The sequence below is a fragment of the Taudactylus pleione genome, unplaced genomic scaffold (genome assembly GCF_031769625.1).
Source record: "Taudactylus pleione unplaced genomic scaffold, aTauple2 ptg000418l, whole genome shotgun sequence".
NCBI lineage: Eukaryota > Metazoa > Chordata > Amphibia > Anura > Myobatrachidae > Taudactylus > Taudactylus pleione.
In genome coordinates this window covers 352,670-374,118 of record NW_028284820.1, presented here as the reverse complement: position 1 = coordinate 374,118, position 21,449 = coordinate 352,670, and the positions used below count along the sequence as shown (strand labels likewise).

The 21,449-nt window shown below is 46.8% G+C and overlaps 1 protein-coding gene across 1 annotated transcript in view; it reads left to right on the top strand.

Annotated features, from left to right (window-relative positions):
• The window catches only part of NRIP3 (nuclear receptor interacting protein 3), a 32,804-nt gene that overhangs the window by 4,785 nt on the left and 6,570 nt on the right, over positions 1-21,449 (top strand). The window contains exons 2-6 of the mRNA XM_088447088.1: positions 11,867-12,046; positions 12,713-12,795; positions 17,156-17,295; positions 18,852-18,904; positions 21,117-21,214. Coding sequence (XP_088303214.1) covers positions 11,867-12,046; positions 12,713-12,795; positions 17,156-17,295; positions 18,852-18,904; positions 21,117-21,214 — 554 coding nt within the window. The remainder of the gene's footprint in view (positions 1-11,866; positions 12,047-12,712; positions 12,796-17,155; positions 17,296-18,851; positions 18,905-21,116; positions 21,215-21,449) is intronic.

Below are 21,449 nucleotides of genomic sequence, written 5' to 3'. Positions count from 1 at the left end.
CAAAAAAAAAACCTCTCCCATACTTCCAGACCCCCCCCAAAGGCTATTTCGCTAGTTTTTGAAGTTGTACCCCCACTTTGAATTTTACCGCCCATTTTTTTCAAAGTGCTTTTTTTGGTGTCCTTTGTGTATATTTTTGCTTTTTTTTGATGCAGTTAGCGTCAGGGGGGGTGTCCAAGGGGTTCAGCATGGTTCCCTCAACATTGCACCCCAAAACCTAATTTCTGCACTTTTTCCCGCCGGGTATTCATAGGTGAACATTCTCCTCCTCACATCATGTCACTGCCCTTCACATCCAGCCCTGCCTTCACTAACTAGGGGTGTATCTATAATGGGTGTAGGGTGTGTGCGAGACACACGGGCCCCTGGGTTCAGGGGGGCCCACACCGCACTCCTTGCACCAAAATTTTGAACACCTATCTGGAATCCTACGTCGGCGATATCACTGGGGCCATTTTCACGGCGCTTTGTGCATGTGTAGTAGGGAAATCACAGGTAAAATGGCTGCCAAGATATTTTCCAGCATGCGCAGTAGACTCTGGGCACAGACTAGTCTACTGCTGCAGTGCTACACACAGTGCGCTGCCGGCTGACGGAGAGAGAGGAGGGGGCCCCGAATGGAGACTGCACTCCTCCCTTAATGCGCCCGTCATTAACACATCATTAATCTCCTGATACACTCTGTGCTGCTGGGAGATCCTGCTCCTTCCACTATATAACTCTCAGTCTGTGGCATCCTGCTGCCTCCATTCCCCTCCTCACATCATGCCCCTGTCCCTGTCACATGCAGCCCTGTCCTCACTGACATCACTCATCTCCTGATATACTCTGTGCTACTGGGGACCCTGCTCCTCCCACTATATAACTCTCAGTATGTGGCTTCCTGCTGCCTCCATTCCCCTCCTCACATCATGTCACTGCCCCTGTCATATGCAGCCCTCTCCTCACTAACACATCACTCATCTCCTGATATACTCTGTGCTGCTGGGGACCCTGCTCCTTCCACTATATAACTCTCAGTATGTGGCTTCCTGCTATATCCATTCCCCTCCTCACATCATGTCACTGCCCCTGTCACATGCAGCCCTGTCCTCACTGACACATCACTCATCTCCTGATATACTCTGTGCTACTGGGGGACCCTGCTCCTCCCACTATATAACTCGCAGTATGTGACATCCTGCTGCCTCCATTCCCCTCCTCACATCATGTCACTGCCCCTGTCACATGCAGCCCTGTCCTCACTGACACATCACTCATCTCCTGATGTACTCTGTGCTGCTGGGGACCCTGCTCCTTGCACTATATAACTCTCAGTATGTGGCTTCCTGCTGCCTCCATTCCCCTCCTCACATCATGTCACTGCCCCTGTCACATGGAGCCCTGTCCTCACTAACACATCACTCATCTCCTGATATACTCTGTGCTGCTAGCGAGCCCTGCTCCTTCCACTATATAATTCTGTGTTAGATACTAATAATAATGAATAATATATTTACGCATCTCCAGAACTTCTGGCACCAGGGAACCAGTTACTCAGCGCTTCTTTCCATGTTTTGCTGTCAGTGACAAAACATATGACAGTTCCCATTACAGGATGATTCAGAGTCTCCTAACTCAGCCACAATACTCCCAGTTACACCTTCAAAGCAGAAACAACATGAAAGACACTGATTGCTTCCCAGATCTGCCGGCTGTGTCTCTTAACCATTCCGTTCCTAGTCTCTCACTGACAGATTCCACCTTCCATAGGGGACCTAACGCTCCAGCAATAAAGATGTTAAATTCCACCTCCGCTGAGCAGAGAATCATCTCAGTGATATATGTCTGCTGGGAATTTCCTATGTATCATGTGTCACTTACATCCACTGCCAGCTGACAAAACACAGCCCACATAGTACTTACAGCCTATTGCTGGAGCACGTAACTATTGAGCCGAGTCTTATATACAGCAACAGCAATCCTTATATGTAGTATCACTGCCCTTGCTCTGTATGCTGGATTCATCCGCAATCCATTCATATAGTTTGCGTAGCGAATCTTAAAGCTGTCGTACACGCAGAAATTACGCCCATGTTACTACGCTATCTGCGGCCACCTTCCGCTGCCTCCTCCTTTTTGCGGCTCCTCTGCCATCCAGTGCTGTGCCAGGAAAAAAGGGAAAATGAATTGGGCCAGCCAGTGGGCTGCCAGCAACCTGTCTGGTCTGGTGACACGTGAACTGGACCCCCAAGATTCCGGTACAAGTGCCCCCCTCCTTCCTGTTGCCAGGCCTGGACACAGAGAAGGTGATTAGGTGAGGGAAGATGGCGCTCTAGTCCGTCCGTACACCCGGCACTCATTAGAGATACGCCACTGACCTAGGCTACTCCAATCCGATGCAACAGATCACATAACATGCCCAGAAGCACTTTCACTGATTTTCTAAAAATGATTGTATCTATGAAGCAGTCTGGGTGTAAAGAAACGCGTCGGGTCTGGGCTTGGCACAAGTTGTACTCCATGCAGGGGGTCTGGCGAGAGTGCTCTTATTCAGTTTGAGTTTTTATTGTGTTTTTTAAAAAAAGCAACTTGCGGAATAAACTACCACAGAGGTTCCCAAGCTCTGTCCTCAAGGCACCCTAACAGTCCAGGTTTTAAGGATATCCATGCTAGACCACAGATGAATTAACTGGTACCTCAGTCAAATTGATTTAACCACCTGTGCTCAACCATGGATAGCTCTAAACCTGAACAGTCAGGGAACCTTGACGAGATCGTTTGGGAATCTCTGTATTACGAGTATGCACTATTATTTTAATATTGTATATAAAGCTGAAAATAAAAATGTACAAAAAAAAAATATTGAGCAATATATTGGGAGGAATATATAAATGTTTTTAAACTAACTAGTTCACGGGTCATTCGTAGAAGTGATGTTTTCACTCTACAAGACATGCACCAATAAGTCTCACTTTAAAATCTGCAATGGTCATCAGCACAGTTGGTGTAGTGGTTAGCATTACTGCCTTACTGCACTGAGGTCATGAGTTTTATTTTCAGTAATTGCTAATCTGTGTGGAGTATGTATGTTCTCTACATGTTTGCGTGTGATTCCTCTGGGTGCTCTGGTTTCCTCCCACACTCAAAAAACATACTTGTAGATTACTTGGCTGGTAGCAAAAAAAATAAAGAAATAAAAGTTCAAAGTAGCACATGGACCTTAAACGTGTGTGTCTATGGACCTGCAATAATGCAGCCAATCCAGTGATATGCCACGTTCCAACTCAGCCAATCTAGTGATATTCCACATCCCATCCCAGCCAATGCAGTGAGATGGCACATTCAAACTCAGCCAATCTAGTAATATGCCACATTCCAACTCAGCCAGTCCAGTGAGATGCCACATTCCAACTCAGCCAATCCAGTGAGATGCCACATTCCAACTCAGCCAATCCAGTGAGATGCCATATTTCAACTCATCCAATCCAGTGAGATGCCACATTCCAACTCAGCCAATCCAGTGAGATGCCACATTCCAACTCAGCCAATCCAGTGAGATGCCACATTCCAAATTAGCCAATCCAGTGAGATGCCACGTTCCAACTCAGCCAATCCAGTCAGATGCTATGTTCCAACACAGCGAATCCAGTGAGATGCTCGTTCCAACTCAGCCAGTCCAGTGAGATGCCATATTTCAACTCATCCAATCCAGTGAGATGCCACGTTCCAACTCAGCCAATCCAGTGAGATGCCACATTCCAACTCAGCCAATCCTTTGAGATTCATCGTTTTATCCATATCTCCTGTCCTGCCATACTGAGTCCTTGGGATAGGTACAACTAGCCATCAGCTGTTGTCCTCTGACCTCTGTCACACTCAGGGCCTGATTCAGAGCCGGACGCTATTTGCGGAAGGTCGTTCCAAAAAAGGGTCCGGCTATTTAAATTGAGCGCTTGCTCTTTGCGGTTTGTTGACGCCTCTATGTCTGAGCGAGCGAACGAAAAATGCGCTCGCTATTTTGTAAAGACGCCCCTTTGCCGTTCGCATCACACGTCATCTCCGGTATTTATTAGATTAATCGGGTACATCGAAAGGCATCTGAACTGCTCGCAGTGCTTGTGGTAGGTTTTCCTTTACTAATTATGCACTCCCATTAAACGCCCAGTGTGCCAATTTAATTAAACTGGTCTCACGGGCTGCTATTAAGCCAGATTACCTGCCATGTGTTTTCTTACTGACTCAACCTTCTACCGACAATGAATGGACCTCTAAACCCATAATGCAAATTGCATTAAGGATTAAAGATATTTGCTATATGGCATGTTTCCATATACACTTCAGTCCTCGGGTCAGGAACCCTGTTGAATGACCTTGCAGGGAACCACTCACCTAATATGGCTGACAGTATGGGCTAGGAGTTGTCACTGTAAGCCTTTTATGTAGCATGGTCGCACAGTGGTTAGCATTGTTGCCTCACAGTGCCCAAATTCACCACTAGGGCCATGTATTTAGAGTTTGTGTGTTTTCCCTGTATTTGTGTGTGGTTCCTCAAAGATCTTCATCTTCCTCCCACACTCCAAAAATAAACCTGCAGGTTAACTTGCTGGTTATGTTTTTCAGTAATACCTCTTTTACACCAGAGCTAAAACCGGGTTATTGCAGGGTAAACCCGGGTGTAAAAGGGGACAGTGTTGGATTCCCGGGTGGAGTGACCCAGTAATGCAACCCAGGTAACTTGCAGGGTTTAACTCGGGAATGACCTGTGAAACCCTGCAGTGTAAACGGCGAGATGCGGGTCGCGATAACCTGGAGCGCGCCGCAGGCCTGCCGATTGGCCGGCTTCAGTGGCGCTTGGAGATGATGTCATCTCCAAGCGCCAACTTCCACGAGAGCCGGGTCACTGCAGACCCGGCTCCGGTGTGAACGGTGCCGACTCGGGAATATCCTGGGTCGGTGCCGGCTAAATTCCGGGTCTGATCCGGTTTGGAACCCTGTTCCAACCTCCGGGTCAGACCCGGAATTTAGGTATAAAAGCGGTATAACAGGGCTCATTTTTAGCTTTCTCGGTACATTTCAGGGTTACAACCAGCAATAGTGTTGGCAATTCAAAGAGATAAGTAGCTCCAGAATATCTTTTTGAATTTAGGTGTATAAGTGCCTGTGGTAAGTGCCAACATTTGTTAGGTGGGAATAGGGAATGTGCACCATTTTGAGGGTCACAGTCCATAGTGTGCCACAATGGAAGTGTGATTTCGCTTCCCGAGCTTCTCCCAGTCACTTTTGCGCAACATCAATTCACCGCTGCTCTGAACGTGGTGCAGCCGGTGAGTGGCCTCCCAACCTCCTCCCCCCCACACGTGGGACGGCGACTGTCCCACCAAATTGCCACGGTTGGGAGGTCTGAATCGGTCGTCTATTTGAGCCTCATGTATTGAACCATCTTTATTGCAGTGTGAAACGTATGCACTAATGAATGAAGTTGATAATTAATCAGCCTTGTGTAAATGCTGCTATTAGTTATAAGCTAGTTATTCTGCGTCTGGTTTTAGGAGGCCGTTTGCCCTGCATGAGTGTGGGGCTAAATCACTTGCGAATCAAAGCATTGGATATTAAATCCTGTGGTTTGGAGGTAAAAACAAATGATGGGGTGGTTTGATAATAGTGTAAGGGGAATATGGATTACAATCCACATTTTATTTATACGAATGTAGTCAATATTTTTTCACGCAAAATCGCAACATGGAAATTAATATTTTCAAGCACATTTACCAGGTTTCTCTTGCCAGGAGACGGGCCTGTCCTGGCGAAGAGCTGGAAGCAGTAAAGATGGTGTTATTCTATTGTGGTCAAGCTCTGGAACTGCAGCCCCCATAGAACCCTTTGGGGGCTGCATTTGTAGATGAACATTGAGGGACTGCTGCAGTTATTGGCATAGGCAAACACAGGGGGGGGGGTTTCCATCTGCCTGGAAACCCCCCTCCCCAGCCCACACCATTACCACAATAGAATTTTACTAGTGCTGCATGTTCTTGGAATGGTGCTCACATTTAAAATAAAAACATTCAGCTCAGGCAGGATGGCTCTACTGCTGCACTGAATGGCTTACTGTGATCGCTGGTCCTGTATATGCTGGAATTATGATGCACTTTGTATGACACATATTATAGCTGGTTAACTGCTAATTATGCCCTCCTCATGGACTGGCCACACTTACTATAAAATCGAGCATTTGGAAACCCCCCTCTAGAAATCCTGCGTTCGCCACTGATTGGAGATATATATTGCAATCCTTCCATAGTACATCTGGGCAATACTTAATATTTGCGGGTTTCCCCTCGAAAACGACTGTTTTGGGGGGAATATTCCACAAATATTTAATACTAAATATTCCCCTAAGTACTTCCACCAGCAGAAGGGAAGAATGAAGCAGATAGAGGTGGGAACGGGGAGGGGGTTAAACCCACACATAGAACCTCATTCAGAGCCGGTCGCACAGAGCGTGCGGTCGGTCTGAATGAGGGGAGGACGTCTTGAATTTTCAAGACGTCCTCCTTTGCGGTGGTAAGGCTGTGGGTTAACACCCACAGCCTTACGACCGCCTAAGGTGATGGTCGCGATGGTCAAGACCATTGCGACCATCGGGGCTTACGACGAGACCCTAGGGTAGGGTCTCCCTTGTCGTAAGCCCCGGAGAGCTTCTGTCTGAGCCGGAAGCTCTCTACTGACATCACTAGTGATGTCAGTGGGGCCGCCCCCAAACGGTAGGCGTTCCCATGGGAACGCCCCCGTTTGGGCTGCCACCCCCCCGGCCCGCCTTCCAAACGGGGCGAGCTGTCAATCAACATCGACAGCTCGCCCCCTTTGGATCGAGACCCGCTACGACCGGTGCTGTCGGTCGTAGCGGGTCTCAAGTATGCGTACGACGGCGCCGGCGCCGTCGTGCGCATGCTCTGTGGGGGGCCATCGACCCGGTCTGAGCGCATCAGCGCTAACGACCGGGTCTGAATGACCCCCATATACTGTAGGAGAAGCTCTTACCTGGAAACACAGCAATAGTGCTGGTGCTGTGCATGGGCTCTTTGTAGCAGGCACAGAATGTATATAACACTACTCTGTACAAACATTTACATCTGTTTCTCCATTACGTAAATCACATAAGAAACTTCAGTGGCCATTTATCCGTCCCTACCATCTGCCTGTATGACTTGTCCTGTGGTCACATCTCTAATATACCCGGACTATAGGCTATAAGTGCTTGAACGCCTCAGCGCACTTTATAACCTATTGCAAAATTATTTATTTCCCATTTAAATCCCAAATATAGATATGGGTGACACAAGCGTTATTACTCGCTGTTGGGTCTCTGGCGCTGTGCGCACGCAGGTTAATGAGATCCCATGATACGTTTCTTTCCCTTCCCTGTGGTGGAAAAGTGGATATGAATTGTCAGACTGGGGAGGAAGAGAAATGCTGACTGCAAAACGGAACTGGTAAAACACTGTAGAGGGAGCTGAAATTCTGTTTTAAATGCATTTATCTGGAGGGTACAGGATAGATGGTATGTTTGCGTTTCATATAATAAAATATATTTGATGCAATGTATGTATGTATGTATGTATGTATGGAGTGCCAGCCTCATCTGTTTTACTACTAATTATAAACATGTTGAAATGGAGTGCAGTAATCAGTGATAGCTCCAATATCGGACCCGAGAGACACAGAACAATTGTATGTATAGCAATCTATTTATTGTAATAATAGTAAGGGTATTCCTTCAGAAATAGACAGTAAAAATATGTATATTACTGTCATAAACACATAAATAATAAGTTCTGCATGCAGAAAAAAACAGCAACTTAAAAAATCACATAAAACAATCACAGAAAATTAGACCCTCAACTATACAGTCTTAAGGGGTAAATTTACTAAAGTGAGAGATTTTTAGAATTGGAGATGTTGCCCATAGCAACCAATCAGATTCTACTTAACATTTAACTAGCACCTTCTACAAGATAATAGCTAGAATCTGATTGGTTGCTATGAACAACATCTCCAATTTTAAAAAACTCACTTTAGTAAATTTACACCTAGGGCAGGGGTCAGGGAACTTTTTTACCTTTTACCCCAAAATGTATTTAGACATGCCGACGTTACCCCCTTGATTTGAAAGGAAGGAAAATCATATAGAAGTGCCCCCATATAATGCCCTTGTAGTAATGCCCCCTTTGTAATGCCCCTGTAGTAGTGCCCCCATATAGTTCCCCTGTAGTAGTGCCCCCATATAGTTCCCCTGTAGTAGTGCCCCCATATAATGCCCTTGTAGTAATGCCCCCTTTGTAATGCCCCTGTAGTAGTGCCCCCATAGTTATGCCCCTGTAGTAGTGCCCCCATAGTTATGCCCCTGTAGTAGTGCCCCCATAGTTATGCCCCTGTAGTAGTGCCCCCATATAGTTCCCCTGTAGTAGTGCCCCATATAATGTCCCTGTAGTGGTGCCCCCATATAATGCCCCTGTAGTGCCGCATGTACAAAAAAACACTTACCTTAATCCCCGCTCCTGCATCCGCCACCATCCTGTCCGCCCGGCTGCTCTTCAGAACTATGGGAGAGACGTCATGAAGGTGCGCATGGAGAGAGGTGGAAGCTGGAGTTCAGAAGAGAACTCCAGCCTCCGGCTAACACGGCGCTGCAGGGAAGGAGCCTGGCGCCTGCTGGTAGTAACATCTCAGCGGGCGTCCGGCTTAGAGCCTCCCTGCGGCACAGCCGGGCATGCATATGAATCATTCTATATTATAGAATAATTCATATGCATGCCCGGCTGTCCGTCCATTACCCCCAGGAATTTAATTTTTACCCCATGTGGGGTAATTTACCCCTGTTCCCCGACCACTGCCCTAGGGGTTATAATATGAGATATATCTTGGCTTTTGCCTGTGTAATCAAACCTCTGGAGAATTTCTGAGTCACAAAGTAGCAAGTGTCACTGTAATCAGGTATCAATGTATCCACTCACATTGAGTCCTCTTAGGATCTAGGACTCCAAAAACTTCCTCGCACTAGCATAGGTGCTCTGGGGTCACTATCGGAATTTGTAAGCTGACCATATATATTCCGAACTGTTTATGGAGCCGCAGCATAACATAGACTTTTGGAAAGTTCTAAGGAAGTTTTTGGAGTCCTAGATCCTTAGAGGACTCAATATGAGTGGATACATTGATTGCTGACTACAGTGACATTAAAGGTGCCCACACACATACCGACTTGCTCCCAATCAGCCGATGTACACGATTTCCCCTGAACTCACCCTGAACTCTCCCCCGACAGTCGTGGTCACGATTTGGAGTTAAACATGTCCAATCTGACTTAAGATCTATCGTGCAGCCAGTGCATTGTATCCCAGATTGGCTAATCTGCCCTACAGCACAGCAGATCAGAAGATGCGATGTACGACGAGCGGGGACGCGCATCGGCCTCGTGATCAAGTGTAGAAACTCACGATTTGGCCATTTTTTACATGATCTGTCGTCACGATTCGTCGAAATCGGCTAAATTGGATGAAAAGTCGGTATGTGTTTGGGCACCTTAACTGTGTCTTGACACTTGTTTCTTTGCTACTTTGTGCCTCAGAAATTCTCCAGAGGTTTGATTACACGGCCAGAGCCAAGATATACCTCATATTATTAACCACTAGGGGTAAAGTTACTAAAATTAGAGTTTTTAAAATTGGAGATGTTGTCCATCGCAACCAACCAGATTCTAGCTATTATCTTGTAGAAGGTGCTAGTTGAATGTTAAGTAGAATCTGATTGGTTGCTATAGTCAACATCTCCAATTCTAAAAACTCTCACTTTTGTAAATTTACCCCCTAGACTCTATAGTTGAGGATCTAATTTTACTACCGTGACACTGTGTCTTGACACTTGCTACTTTGTGACTCAGAAATTCTCCAGAGGTTTGATTAAACAGGCAAAAGCCAAGATATACTTCATATTATTAACAACTAGACCAGGCCTGGCCAACCTGTGGCTCTCCAGCTGTTGTGAAACTACAAGTCTCAGCATGCCTTGCCAGAGTTAGCATTCCCTAATAGCAAAACTGTGGCAAGGCATGCTGCGGTAGAGCCACAGGTTGGCCAGGCCTGCACTAGACTCTATAGTCGAGGGTCTAATTTTATGTGATTTTTATATGTGATTTTTTTCTGCATGCAGAATATGTTATTTATGTTTTTATGAGAGTTATATACATATTTTTACTGTGTATTTTTTAGGAACTATCTGAAAGAATACCCTTACTATTAAGATTACAATAAATAGATTGTTATACATACAATTGTTCCGTCTCTCTCGGGCCCGATATAGGCAATTGGCACTATCACCGATTACTGTACTATTATCTTTTAGGCTTTGGGTGTTGGCGGAACCCCTAAGAGAGCTACTAGCCATTATTCAGCCACTATTAGGAGAGCGCCCTATAGCTTCTATTATGTTGAAATGTCCTGTGACAAGTAAGCGGAGCTGTTAGTACGTGGGGAAGCAATCGGGAAGCCGACTGCCTAAATACCGGCAGCCGGCTTCCTGACTGTCTTATCCCGGCAAGGGTGAAATGCCGGGCGTCTAGATGTAGACGCCCGCATTTCCGGAGACCGGCGCCCGGCATCCCGATCGTAGTGATGCCGGGCGCCGCGAGCGGACAGCCGCGGGGGGGGGAGGGTTAGGTTTAGGGCTCCCGGGGGGGACTTAGGGTTAGGCACCCCCCCGGGAGGGTTAGGGTTAGGCACCCCCCCGGGGGACTTAGGTTTAGGCAGCGGGGAAGGGGGTGGTTAGGGTTAGGCACTTAGAGGGGGGATTAGGGTTAGGCACTTGGGGGGGAAGTTAGGGTTAGGCACCCCTAAGGAGGGTTAGGGTTAGAGGGGTTAGGTTAGTAGATACTTACCTATCCACGATCGGGATTTCCAGCGCTGTCGGGCTTCCGCTGCTTCTAACTCTGCTCTTGTCGGGCTGCCGCTGACGGGAATCGAACCGCCGGCCGCATACCCATTCCGATATGTGGCCATGGTGAGCCAGTCAGAGGGAGCTAGGGCTAAAGATGGCTGACAGGAGGTCCACTCTATGCAACATGCAACCCGAGGGAGGAGGGGGGATATGCAACCATCGGAACTCGGCCACCATTGGCAAAACATTGACCACCAGTAGCAAACCATCGATGTTGACTAAGCTCAAAGATTCAATTCTAAAAACCTAGACTGAGATCATGAAGATGTAGCACAGTAATAATTTACAATGCAGACACTGTGCAGAAATTATAGTCTATATATAGAGATGGGATAAAGCGGTGTCTATTCTTAATGCTGAGTGCTGTGGGCGGGTTAGTCAGGGTGGAACAGAAATGGCGGAGGGCGTTCTATTCGGAACATGTAAGGTCAAATTCCGCTGGTGAAATTCTGCAGACAGATGAGCAATAAACGTAATATTCTGCAGAAACCACTTGTCTCAAAGTATAACACAAAGGGCCTGTACCTAATCTATAGTCCTTTTCCACATTGTACATGTATTGTATACAGGGCCGTAGCTAGGGTAGTGCGGCCGGTGCCATCGCACAGGGCACCACAGGTCAGGGGGCGCTGTTTGGGCCTGTCAAATTTCTATTTATTATCATTCTTGCTTGTAGCTTCCTCTTATTTCATCCCCAGCATCTCCTGGCCTCTCCTATCTCTTCCCTGGCCCTTCCCCATGAGGCCATGGCCCTTATTTGGGTGCATTATGTCCCTTTGAAAAATGAGGGGGGCGCCAATGCTCTTTCTGGCACAGGGCACCAAAAAGTCTAGTTACGGCTCTGTGTATATATATATTTGTCTGCACCATTTCTGACAGTTTGATTCTTTTTAAGCAACCGCACAATATTCTACAGCGGCGTTTGCTGGAGACCAACTTGACGAAACTGAGGAATAACCGAACAGCATGGATTCCTAAGAGTGAACTCTCAGCTCAGAGTAACAAGCTGCATCACGGGAAAGTGGAGAGTCCCAGGAAAACTGAGGAGGAGGATGCTGTGTTTGTTTGGTGTCAGGTAGAGATGACATATTAATGCCATGTGCACAACATACAGTCACAGAGACCCAGCTTTGACAGGAGCAGGTTGTTTGCGCCCAGTATTGTATTTAATGTAATTTCCCGTCAAAGTCACGACGGCTTTGTAAAGGGCTGCATAGTAAATTTAGACCTTTCGTTATGATCTTATACTCTAAGGTTGTTTAGTAACATGTATTTATATAGTGCCAGCATATTCCATTGCACTTTAAAATTGTTCCCTGGTTTATCCCATACAATCATAGCATAATGTAATCTGAGTTACTAGAAATCAAACAATTCCATGCAGTTATGTAGTGTTATAAAAACCAAAGCTATCTGACTTGTTTATTTAGGGACACAAAGACAGAACATTAGTAAATGTAATTTAATAAGGCAAAAAAAGTCACAATATTCTATACAAAATGTGATATATTAACATACAGAGATATAAATGCAACAAATTATTTATAATAAACCAGAAATAAAATACAGAAACAATCTCAAGATTCACCTTGTTTTTCCATCTGGCAATTACGGTGTTGGACATACAGAGTGACAGTCCCGGGAATTTACCTGTTGTCTCACCGTCGTGAGATGGTCCCCAGTCACCCGAATGTTTCCCACTTTTCAACTGATAAAGTAATTAATTTTGTGTCTCATTTAGTGCGCTGGTAAGGAGGTGAAAGCCAAGATCGACACATCCTGTCAGTACAGCATCATTTCTTCAGCTTGTTTGGACAGACTGGGGTAAGCACCAGGAACGTTAACAAACACAGGGCCTGATTCACAGAGTTTTTGTACTCAGCGGCTGTGCGAAAATATTCAAATGTGGCAGCCAGTGCACAAAGACACAATCATCGGATGCACATGGGTCGATAATCAGCCATCTAAGTACTACTGCTATTCAGAATAAGCGATGGATCTAAGACGCCAGAGCCATTTTGACTGCATATGGGAGTGCAGTCGCCAGTTGTGACACAACCCCAAAACAGTTACGACAGGCCTGCGTTTGAGTCGCCAGCTCCCCGTTGCCACCCACAAATGGTCCCTGCCTGTCAATCACTTTTGCAAATCAATCCTCTCTGCGACAATCATCCAGTACCATCGGAATGCATGCGCAGTACGAAAACCATTGACTATTTGCGGAATAGCTCCCATCTCTGCATCAGGCCCACAGTGCGGACACGACGGAGGGTGTTGTTACAAACAAATCATATATTTGCTTTCCATTTGTAACCTAGACTATGCGAACACCACATTCCCTCTTTGTACCACTTTTCATAGTCACCCCACTGCATGGGCCTGATTGAGGGGTGGACAAAATTCTGAAGTTCAGTAATTGATCGATTTTTGAAACTGCGCATTCGTGAAAATTCATGAAAACCTGTACGGCGCAGTCACAATATCGGTATTACATGTTTAGGGGCAGGTTGTGCTTAGGGTAACAGTTAGGTTTATAGGGCTCCATTTACTAACGAGTTTGTGCAGCTATGTTATTTAGCGTTACCGCTCGCCGCGGCTTTTAGGATTTCTTTCCTTGAATTTATCGATTGTTTGTTCCCCGGCGAGGATCCTGTCAGCGCTGTGTTTTCTCTCCAAACAGCGCTGACAAATGGAAGTTTTCGTTTTATTTTGTAATGTGCGTATGCGCCGTGAGACCTGGCTCCCTTCTTCTTTGTGGTTTCCCGGCAACGGCAGCAATCTCTCTTCCCAGCCCGGCTTGTTGTTTACTGGGTTGGGAGGGAGGCTGCTCGCAGGGATGGAGAGGTCTCTGTGCTGGGGTCCTGCGGGAGGGAGGAGGAGTGGGGAGAGTGAGGGGGGGGCAGCATACGGTTATCTACATCACCAGCGTGGGGGGCACTGTGGTATAATGTTAACTGGGGATTCTGTGTGATGAATGTGATCTGGGGCCACTGCAGTGTGGTGCTGGAAGGATTTACACACAATACTTTTTTAATAACATTGCTGTATATCATATTGACAATTTTATTGGTAGAGGCACCCCACAAATTAGTTGTCCTGGGGCTCCTACATACCTGAATCTGGCCCTGGATGAATTCCCTGTCTAGTGGTTATTTTGCACCAATAAAACTAATCTGACAAAGTCAAACATCTGGGTACAGCGAGACTCACGAACCAGGGACCTACAGAAACATCAGGTGCAACTTACATACGTGTACAGCTCATTACTGCTCCGATAAAGGCACAAGGCTAATGTTTAGCCCCTTACTATTATTATTATTGATCATGGTTTTTTATTTGTATTAGTATTGGGAATATTTCTGACATTACATCTGGGAATCACAGTATTCAGGTTCCGACGTTTCACTTGTACAGTACAGAGGACCTCATTCAGAGTCGGTCGAAGCGGCCGCACGGTCGTACGCCACCGATGTTCGCTATACTGCGCATGCATAAAGTTCGCAATGCGCGTGCGCGCAAACTAGCCGCTACGATCAGAAATTTCTCTCTCCTTGAACACAGCCAGGTCGGTAGTTTGAGTGACAGATTGAGGCGTTTGCGGGTGGTAACAGGGGAAGGTGCTTGAAAACGGGGGAGTGGAAATCCGAAAGCAGGCGTGCCTAATTATGCGAACAGCGTTTTATGGGGTGCATATGGTTTATGGGAGTGCATAATTAACAAAGTGGCGTCATGGCACATGTGACATAGGAGGTTTTTACACTGACATGATCGTAGAGCTTAAGAGAGGGTATGGTCAACCTTAAGCTCTACGACCAGTGCCGATGGTTCCCGATGGTCTCGATTAATCCTTATATGCCCGGAGATGACGTGCAATGCGTACGAGAAGGAGGCGTATTTTTTTGTCTTCTGACCGCTTCCTCCCCTTGGTCGGCCAACTACCGATCCGAACTTAGGGACGCAACTTGCGAGGGAATCATTCGAATATCCGGCCCCTTTTTCCGTACGACTGTGCGGCCGCTTCGACCGACTCTGAATGAGGTCCAGAGTACAGTGCTGTACGTTCTGTAGGCCAGATTCAGAGATGGACGCAGGGGCGTATCTATAATGGAGGCACAGGGGCCTCTGGGTTCAGGGGGCCCTGCACCGCACAACCCTTCACCCATATTATCTAATACTCACCTCTCCGAGGTCCCGCGTCGGGTGTTTTCAGCCCTGCACAAAATGCCGGAAAATGGTTGCCGTGGCCGTTTTTCCTGCATTTTGCGCATGCACAGTGAGGAAATCGCCGGGAAAATGGCCGTGGTGCAATTTCCCCGGTGACCTGCGCATACGTAGCAGACTATGGGCTCACTCTAATGCCCAGAGTCTACGGACGCTGCGGTCGGCGGTCTGAAGCATCAGTCTGCCGCCAGGGAGAGAGGAGGGAGCCTCGGGCGGGGAATGAACACGGGTCCCCTCCACTCTTAATACGCCCCTGGATGGACGCAATGTTGATGTTAAGCAGTTGAACGATTATCGGAGGTCCAAGTATGTGCCTGCGACGCACTGTGCCTGCGTCACGTTTTATTAGCAATGTCGCTAGTAGTGAGGATTTATTGAGAGGCGGGGACAGTTTGTGGACGGCAATGGGGGAACTCAAATGCAGGCGTGCCACAATAGTTTTTTGGGCTTGTCCCTACTATCACGCATGCAGTCAAAATGGCTCCGTCGTCTTCGTTCCCCTGGCCGTTCTGCGCGACCAAAGGATTACTCAAAGGGCCAATTAACGACTGGCCTGTGACCGATGCTGTGTCTTTGCACACATTTGATTGGATATGCGAAGCCGCCGGTGGCCGTCTCAGTACAATTCCCTGCGGCTGCGATGTTTACACATTTTCGCACAGCAACTGTGTAGACATGCGGTGCTGTGGCGGCATCAGCGTACATCTGTGAATGAGACCCCGTGCCACTTAGTAAGGTTGGTGCAGTGAGGCGGACCCGTCCTACATCCTTGCACTGCAGTGTGGGAATTGTGCTGAGCTCGTCCTCTCCGCCTGGCAGAATGAGGTCACCGGCTGCATTAATGTACCAGGCAGCAGCAGATATATCTGGGAGATACAGTATGAAGCAGCTGGATTACAGAGACTCAGGGAGAGCTCTTAGTGTTACATCTAGATTCCTCGTCTCTTATTGCTGGTTATATAAACATTTTGCTTTATCCTGGACACTGTGCAGATTTGGTCTGTCTAGATGGTTATTATTATTATAACTACCCAGCGTGTGCCCCAGAGATCCTATTCTGTATTTCATGGTATGAACCAAAAACCAGGTCATACCGCGTTGGTTCATGTGTCATCTCTTTAGCGGTGGTCATTCGTCTCGGTGTAATTATGTACCCAAATATCGTTATAATGCATATATATATATATATATATACACAGTATATACACACAATCCACTTTCTGCGGCACTCAGGTCTGAAATAAATGGCACAGAGGCAGGATAAACCTCCAACATTTTGATGCACTAAGTTTCCTGCATCGTCCTCAGGGAATATACACACAATATAAAAAGTTACACATACCACAAAGGTCGCGTCTTCCGGCGTGTGGTGCCCACAAATGACGTCCACACCCTGCGTCCATTGCCGCGGCTACAGGATACACAAACAAGGCAAATAATACAAAAGGTCATATAAATTACAACATCACACTTACTTAAGTAGTGCTGTACTCCTTCAGCCAATGCAGGTCAAGTAAAGAAATGCAAGATTATATACATACATATAAATATATATATATTGCACTGCGAACCAATAAGTCGAGATAATTTCACAGTCATCTTCTATATCGTATCAGATCAACGTTTTGTTATAAAAATATCAGCTATACCCAAAGTCTTTATATACCAAAATTGGACATAGGGTCACAATAACAATCTCTCATTGCTCAGCCGTATGGCACCTGGGGTTCTCTGGGGGAGGTGTATCAAACTTTCCAAAGAGGAAAAGTGTAGACGTTATCCATGGCAACCAATCAGCTTCCAGCTGTCATTTATCTTGTACAGTTTATAAAATGGTAGGCAGAAGCTGATTAGTGGATATGGGTAACTTCACACTTTAGAATGTTTGATATATTTTAGCTCTGTGGTTGAAGTGATAGGACAGTAGCTGGATATAACCCCTCTCTCCACTTCTTTTCCGCAGATTAAAGGAACATTTCAGGTCATATAAGAACGAAGACGAGAACATGACTTTACCCTATAACGTGAAGACCATCGGGCAGATAGACCACATGACGGTGACCTTGGGCAGAGTCTCTCTGGACTGCAGCGCTGCGGTCATAGGTCAGATATCATTCCCGAAACGTTAAACCCACGGGGGAAACACAAGGGGCTGATTCACAGATGGAGGCACGGCGCATGCATCACGTTTCATTACTGATGTCACACGCAGTGAAGATATATTTGCAAATTGATTGACAGGCAGGGACTGCTTGTGGGCGGCAACGGGGGGAGGGGGCGACTCAAGCACAGGTGTATAGCGACCATTTTCGGGCTGTGTCTCTGCCGGCAACTGCGATCTCATTGTAAAATTGGCTCAAGCGTCTCAGTTCCAGCTGCCATTCTGCAAGAACGTAGGGTTACTCAGAAGTCCGAAAATCGCCTGATCTGCGAGCAACCTGGGTCTTTGTACGCAGTCACCTGGATTTGCAAAGCTGCCGGTGGGCGTCTCAGTGCAAATCCCGGCGGCTGCGACATTTGCATACTTTGTGCACAGCCGCTGCGTACAAACTCGCAGCTGCTCCAGCATTAGCGACCATCCCTGAATCAGGCCCACTGTTGGGGCTGCTGACTAGGCACAATGGGGTCAACAGTACAACCAGATGATTTATCAATATGTACCTGATCACAATGATATAAAAAAACTCTGGGTACACACTAAACCACAGGTTCTCAAACTCGGTCCTCAGGACCCCGAACAGTGCATGTTTTCCAGGTCTCCTCACAGAAACACAAGTGAAATAACTATCTCCAACTGTGGATCTTTAAAAATGTGTCAGTGAGTAATGACTACACCTGTGCTCCTGCTGGGTGACCTGGAAAACGTGACCTGTGTGGGGTCCTGAGGACCCGAGTTTGAGAACCAGTGCACTAAACGATTGTGTACCCAGCGATGCCACCCACAATCCCAGCGCCGAAGGGCCGACATATCGGGCATTCCATACACACTGGCCGATCCCACCCACACGATATGCAGGCCCCCACCGCATAGCGCTGCATGGGATCATAAGCCGCATCGCCTGATCTTCATGCATGTACAAAAGATCAGGCGATGCGGCTGAGAGCCCCATGGGAGCGCAAACTACGCATGCACACTGCACCATATTGACGATTTGTCGCTCCGATGCGTCGGAATCAGCCAAATCATTAGCAATATCGTGTAGCGTGTAGGGGCCCTGAGTGCTTACATCTATCAAAAGAATATTGCCACAGCTGAGGAGGTGGCTTCCGGCTCAGGCATGAGCAGGGGAAGAAGAAAATATATTTGATAAATAGGCCCCAATATCTTCATTCTTTAAGCTCAGTAGCCTATTTTGCCAGATTCAGCTGTAAATCCATTCTCAGCTGTTATGGCAGTAACACACGGCGTGATTATAGTGGGTCGGTCTGACCAGCCTGACCAGGCCCGAAACATGTGATTGGCTGTGACCTAAGAAAGTTTGAAAGATATCTCCCATCGCTGGGTAATTGGCCCAGTGTTCACCGAGCCCAACTGTGATTGTGCTGTTCTGTCGGCTCATTAACAACCAGAGGAGAGCAGCATGGCCCCTGACACAATGATAATGTACACCTGCATTGCCATGTGCTCTGTCAGTAACACTGACTCTCTCCCCTCCTAGATGACAAGGAGAGGAACATCTCGCTGGGGCTTCAGACTCTGAGATCCCTGAAGGTAACAGATCATCCTGCACATCCACAGTACGAGTCTCATGTTCAGTTATCCGTTCCATGCCGAGGCGGTTATCAGAGCCGTAGCTAGAGTTTTTGGTGCCCTGTGCCAGAAAGATCATTGGCGCCCCCCTCATTTTTCAAAGGGACATAATGCACCCAAAAAAGGTCCATGGCTTCATGGGGAAGGCCCAGGGAAGAGATAGGGGAGGCCAGGAGATGCTGGGGATAAAATAAGCTACAAGTGAGAATGATAATAAACAGAAATTTGACAGGCCCAAACAGCGCCCCCTGACCTCTGGTGCCCTGTGCCATGGCACCGGCCACACTACCCTAGCTACGGCCCTGGCGGTTATTATATAGCCAAGGCTCATACCTCTGTTGGAACACTGGCCCGTATTCCACACCTCCATCATAGTGGCTGGACAAAATGACGGCATCCCCTTCTGCCGACTTTATTTCTTCCAAGTCAGATGACAGCGAGGCCTGGGGAGTAGAGTACACAACTAACAATACCTTGTATATTTGGTATCCAGTCACATTTGAGGCGCCGTGTCGACATCCTTAGAATGTCGACACATACACAGTGTCGAAATCTGAAATGCCAATATGTAAAATGTTGGCAATCTCAGAATGCCGACACTTAGGTGCCGCTGGGAGGGTTAGGGTTACACACTAGGGTGTATATTTACTAAAGTGAGAGTTTTTAGAAGTGGAGATGTTGCCCATAGCAACCAATCAAATTCTACCTATTATCTTCTCTTGAAGGTGCCAGTTTAATGTTAAGTAGAATCTGATTGGTTGCTATGGGCAACATTTCCACTTCTAAAAACTCTCACTTTAGTAACTAGGGGAGGGGGTTGGAGTAGATATTAGGGATAGAGGGAGAATACTCACCGGAGCGCTTCTCATCAGACGTTTGCTCATCACATGACCGCTGGGACCCGGAAGACAACGCTAGAGACGCTGCTGCCGCCAGAGCCAGGTAAGTGATCTCTGGGCCACCAGGGATGTTATATCGACATTATACCATGTCGACATGTCATCCGTGTAGGCATGATGAATGTCGAAAAGGTCAGGCTCCATGTTGACCTTTCACCTATAACGTCATTCTTAAGTCGACTGTATGCTGTTGACATAACATACCGCACACCATAGAATCAGAATAGCTTTTAAAATAATAGAATTATTTTCTCTATATACTTTTTAAACAGATATCAGAAGGCAGGTGCCTACAAATCTGATCATGGAGACTTGTATCCGTGTTCTGGGGTTAGCTATTCGCTATGATACCCATCCATTCAGCTCAGTCATATTGCTGGAAACTGCCCCCCAATATCACGGTGAAAAGCCAGCTTATACACAGAATATATTTTATCTTACAATAAAGACATTACATTTCTTAGTATATGTCATTAGTAGTCATTTATTGTGTTCTGTCAACCACATGTGCTGTACCTACAGCAGCCAATCAGACAATTGCTTTCATTCTACTATTGATCAAACCTGATAAATGATTGGTATCTGGTCAGAAGATCAACAGTAAGCATACAGGTGGGACAGGGCGAGATTGAGCAGGGGGCCGACCAATGTGACCTGGCACATGCTGGTTCCCTTTACTAGTTTAAAGTAATCCATTCTATTGTGGTTTATGCTCAGCAAGAGCATGTACACATAGGGCCATGTAACTGATGGGACACACACAGGCAACTCCTTCAGCACCCAATTTTGTGTATAGATAGAACACAAGTAACATGGCCCAAACAAACAATATCAGACAGCAGCCATTGTTAGTGCCATACAACAGTCTGATAGCTGAAGAGAGGTCCTCAGTCATATTAAAGGGGCGTGCCACCTTCAGGCACCTTTATCTTACTGACGTGCACACGCCTCCCTGCAACAATTTCCGAAACTCATTGCTTTTCGGTCATGTATTTATATCATCAGTAGCCGTTTTCGCTGGTCCTAGACACAGTACGACACTGAGCGTATCGGAAGCGAGTTTTTGTCGTGTCCGAAAGGTGATAAAAAAAATAAAGCCCTGTCTCTGATTATATAGCTTCATAGCTAAAGAGCACGGAGTAAAAGTGGCAGGAGGGCACATGCAAACAAGGTGTTCTGAAGGTGGGGAACTGGTTTGCCGTTAGCCTAATTCTTGTGGGAGAAGATCATGTTTCTAGCAGTTAATGGTGATGGTTATACTTTGTCCTTCTCAGTGTGTGATAAACCTGGATAAGAACCAGCTGGAGGTGGGCAGAACAGAGAGAGACACCATCCCCTTCATTGTGAGCAGGAGCACAGGGAAGGAAGACCGGTGAGTATAACACCTGCCCGCTGCTCCCAGGGACAGAGGCAACAACTAGATTTCCCAGGACCCTTCCTACCGTAAAGGGGTTATTTACACTAAGGGCCTAATCAGAGATGCGCACAAGTCCGCTTTGCGGATGAGTTTTGGCAGCTTTTGTATACGTTGGAGCTGAGCACACGGAACTTGATGCAGCTACGGGAGATTTACAGTCATATGCATCACAGCCACATTTCCACGTGTA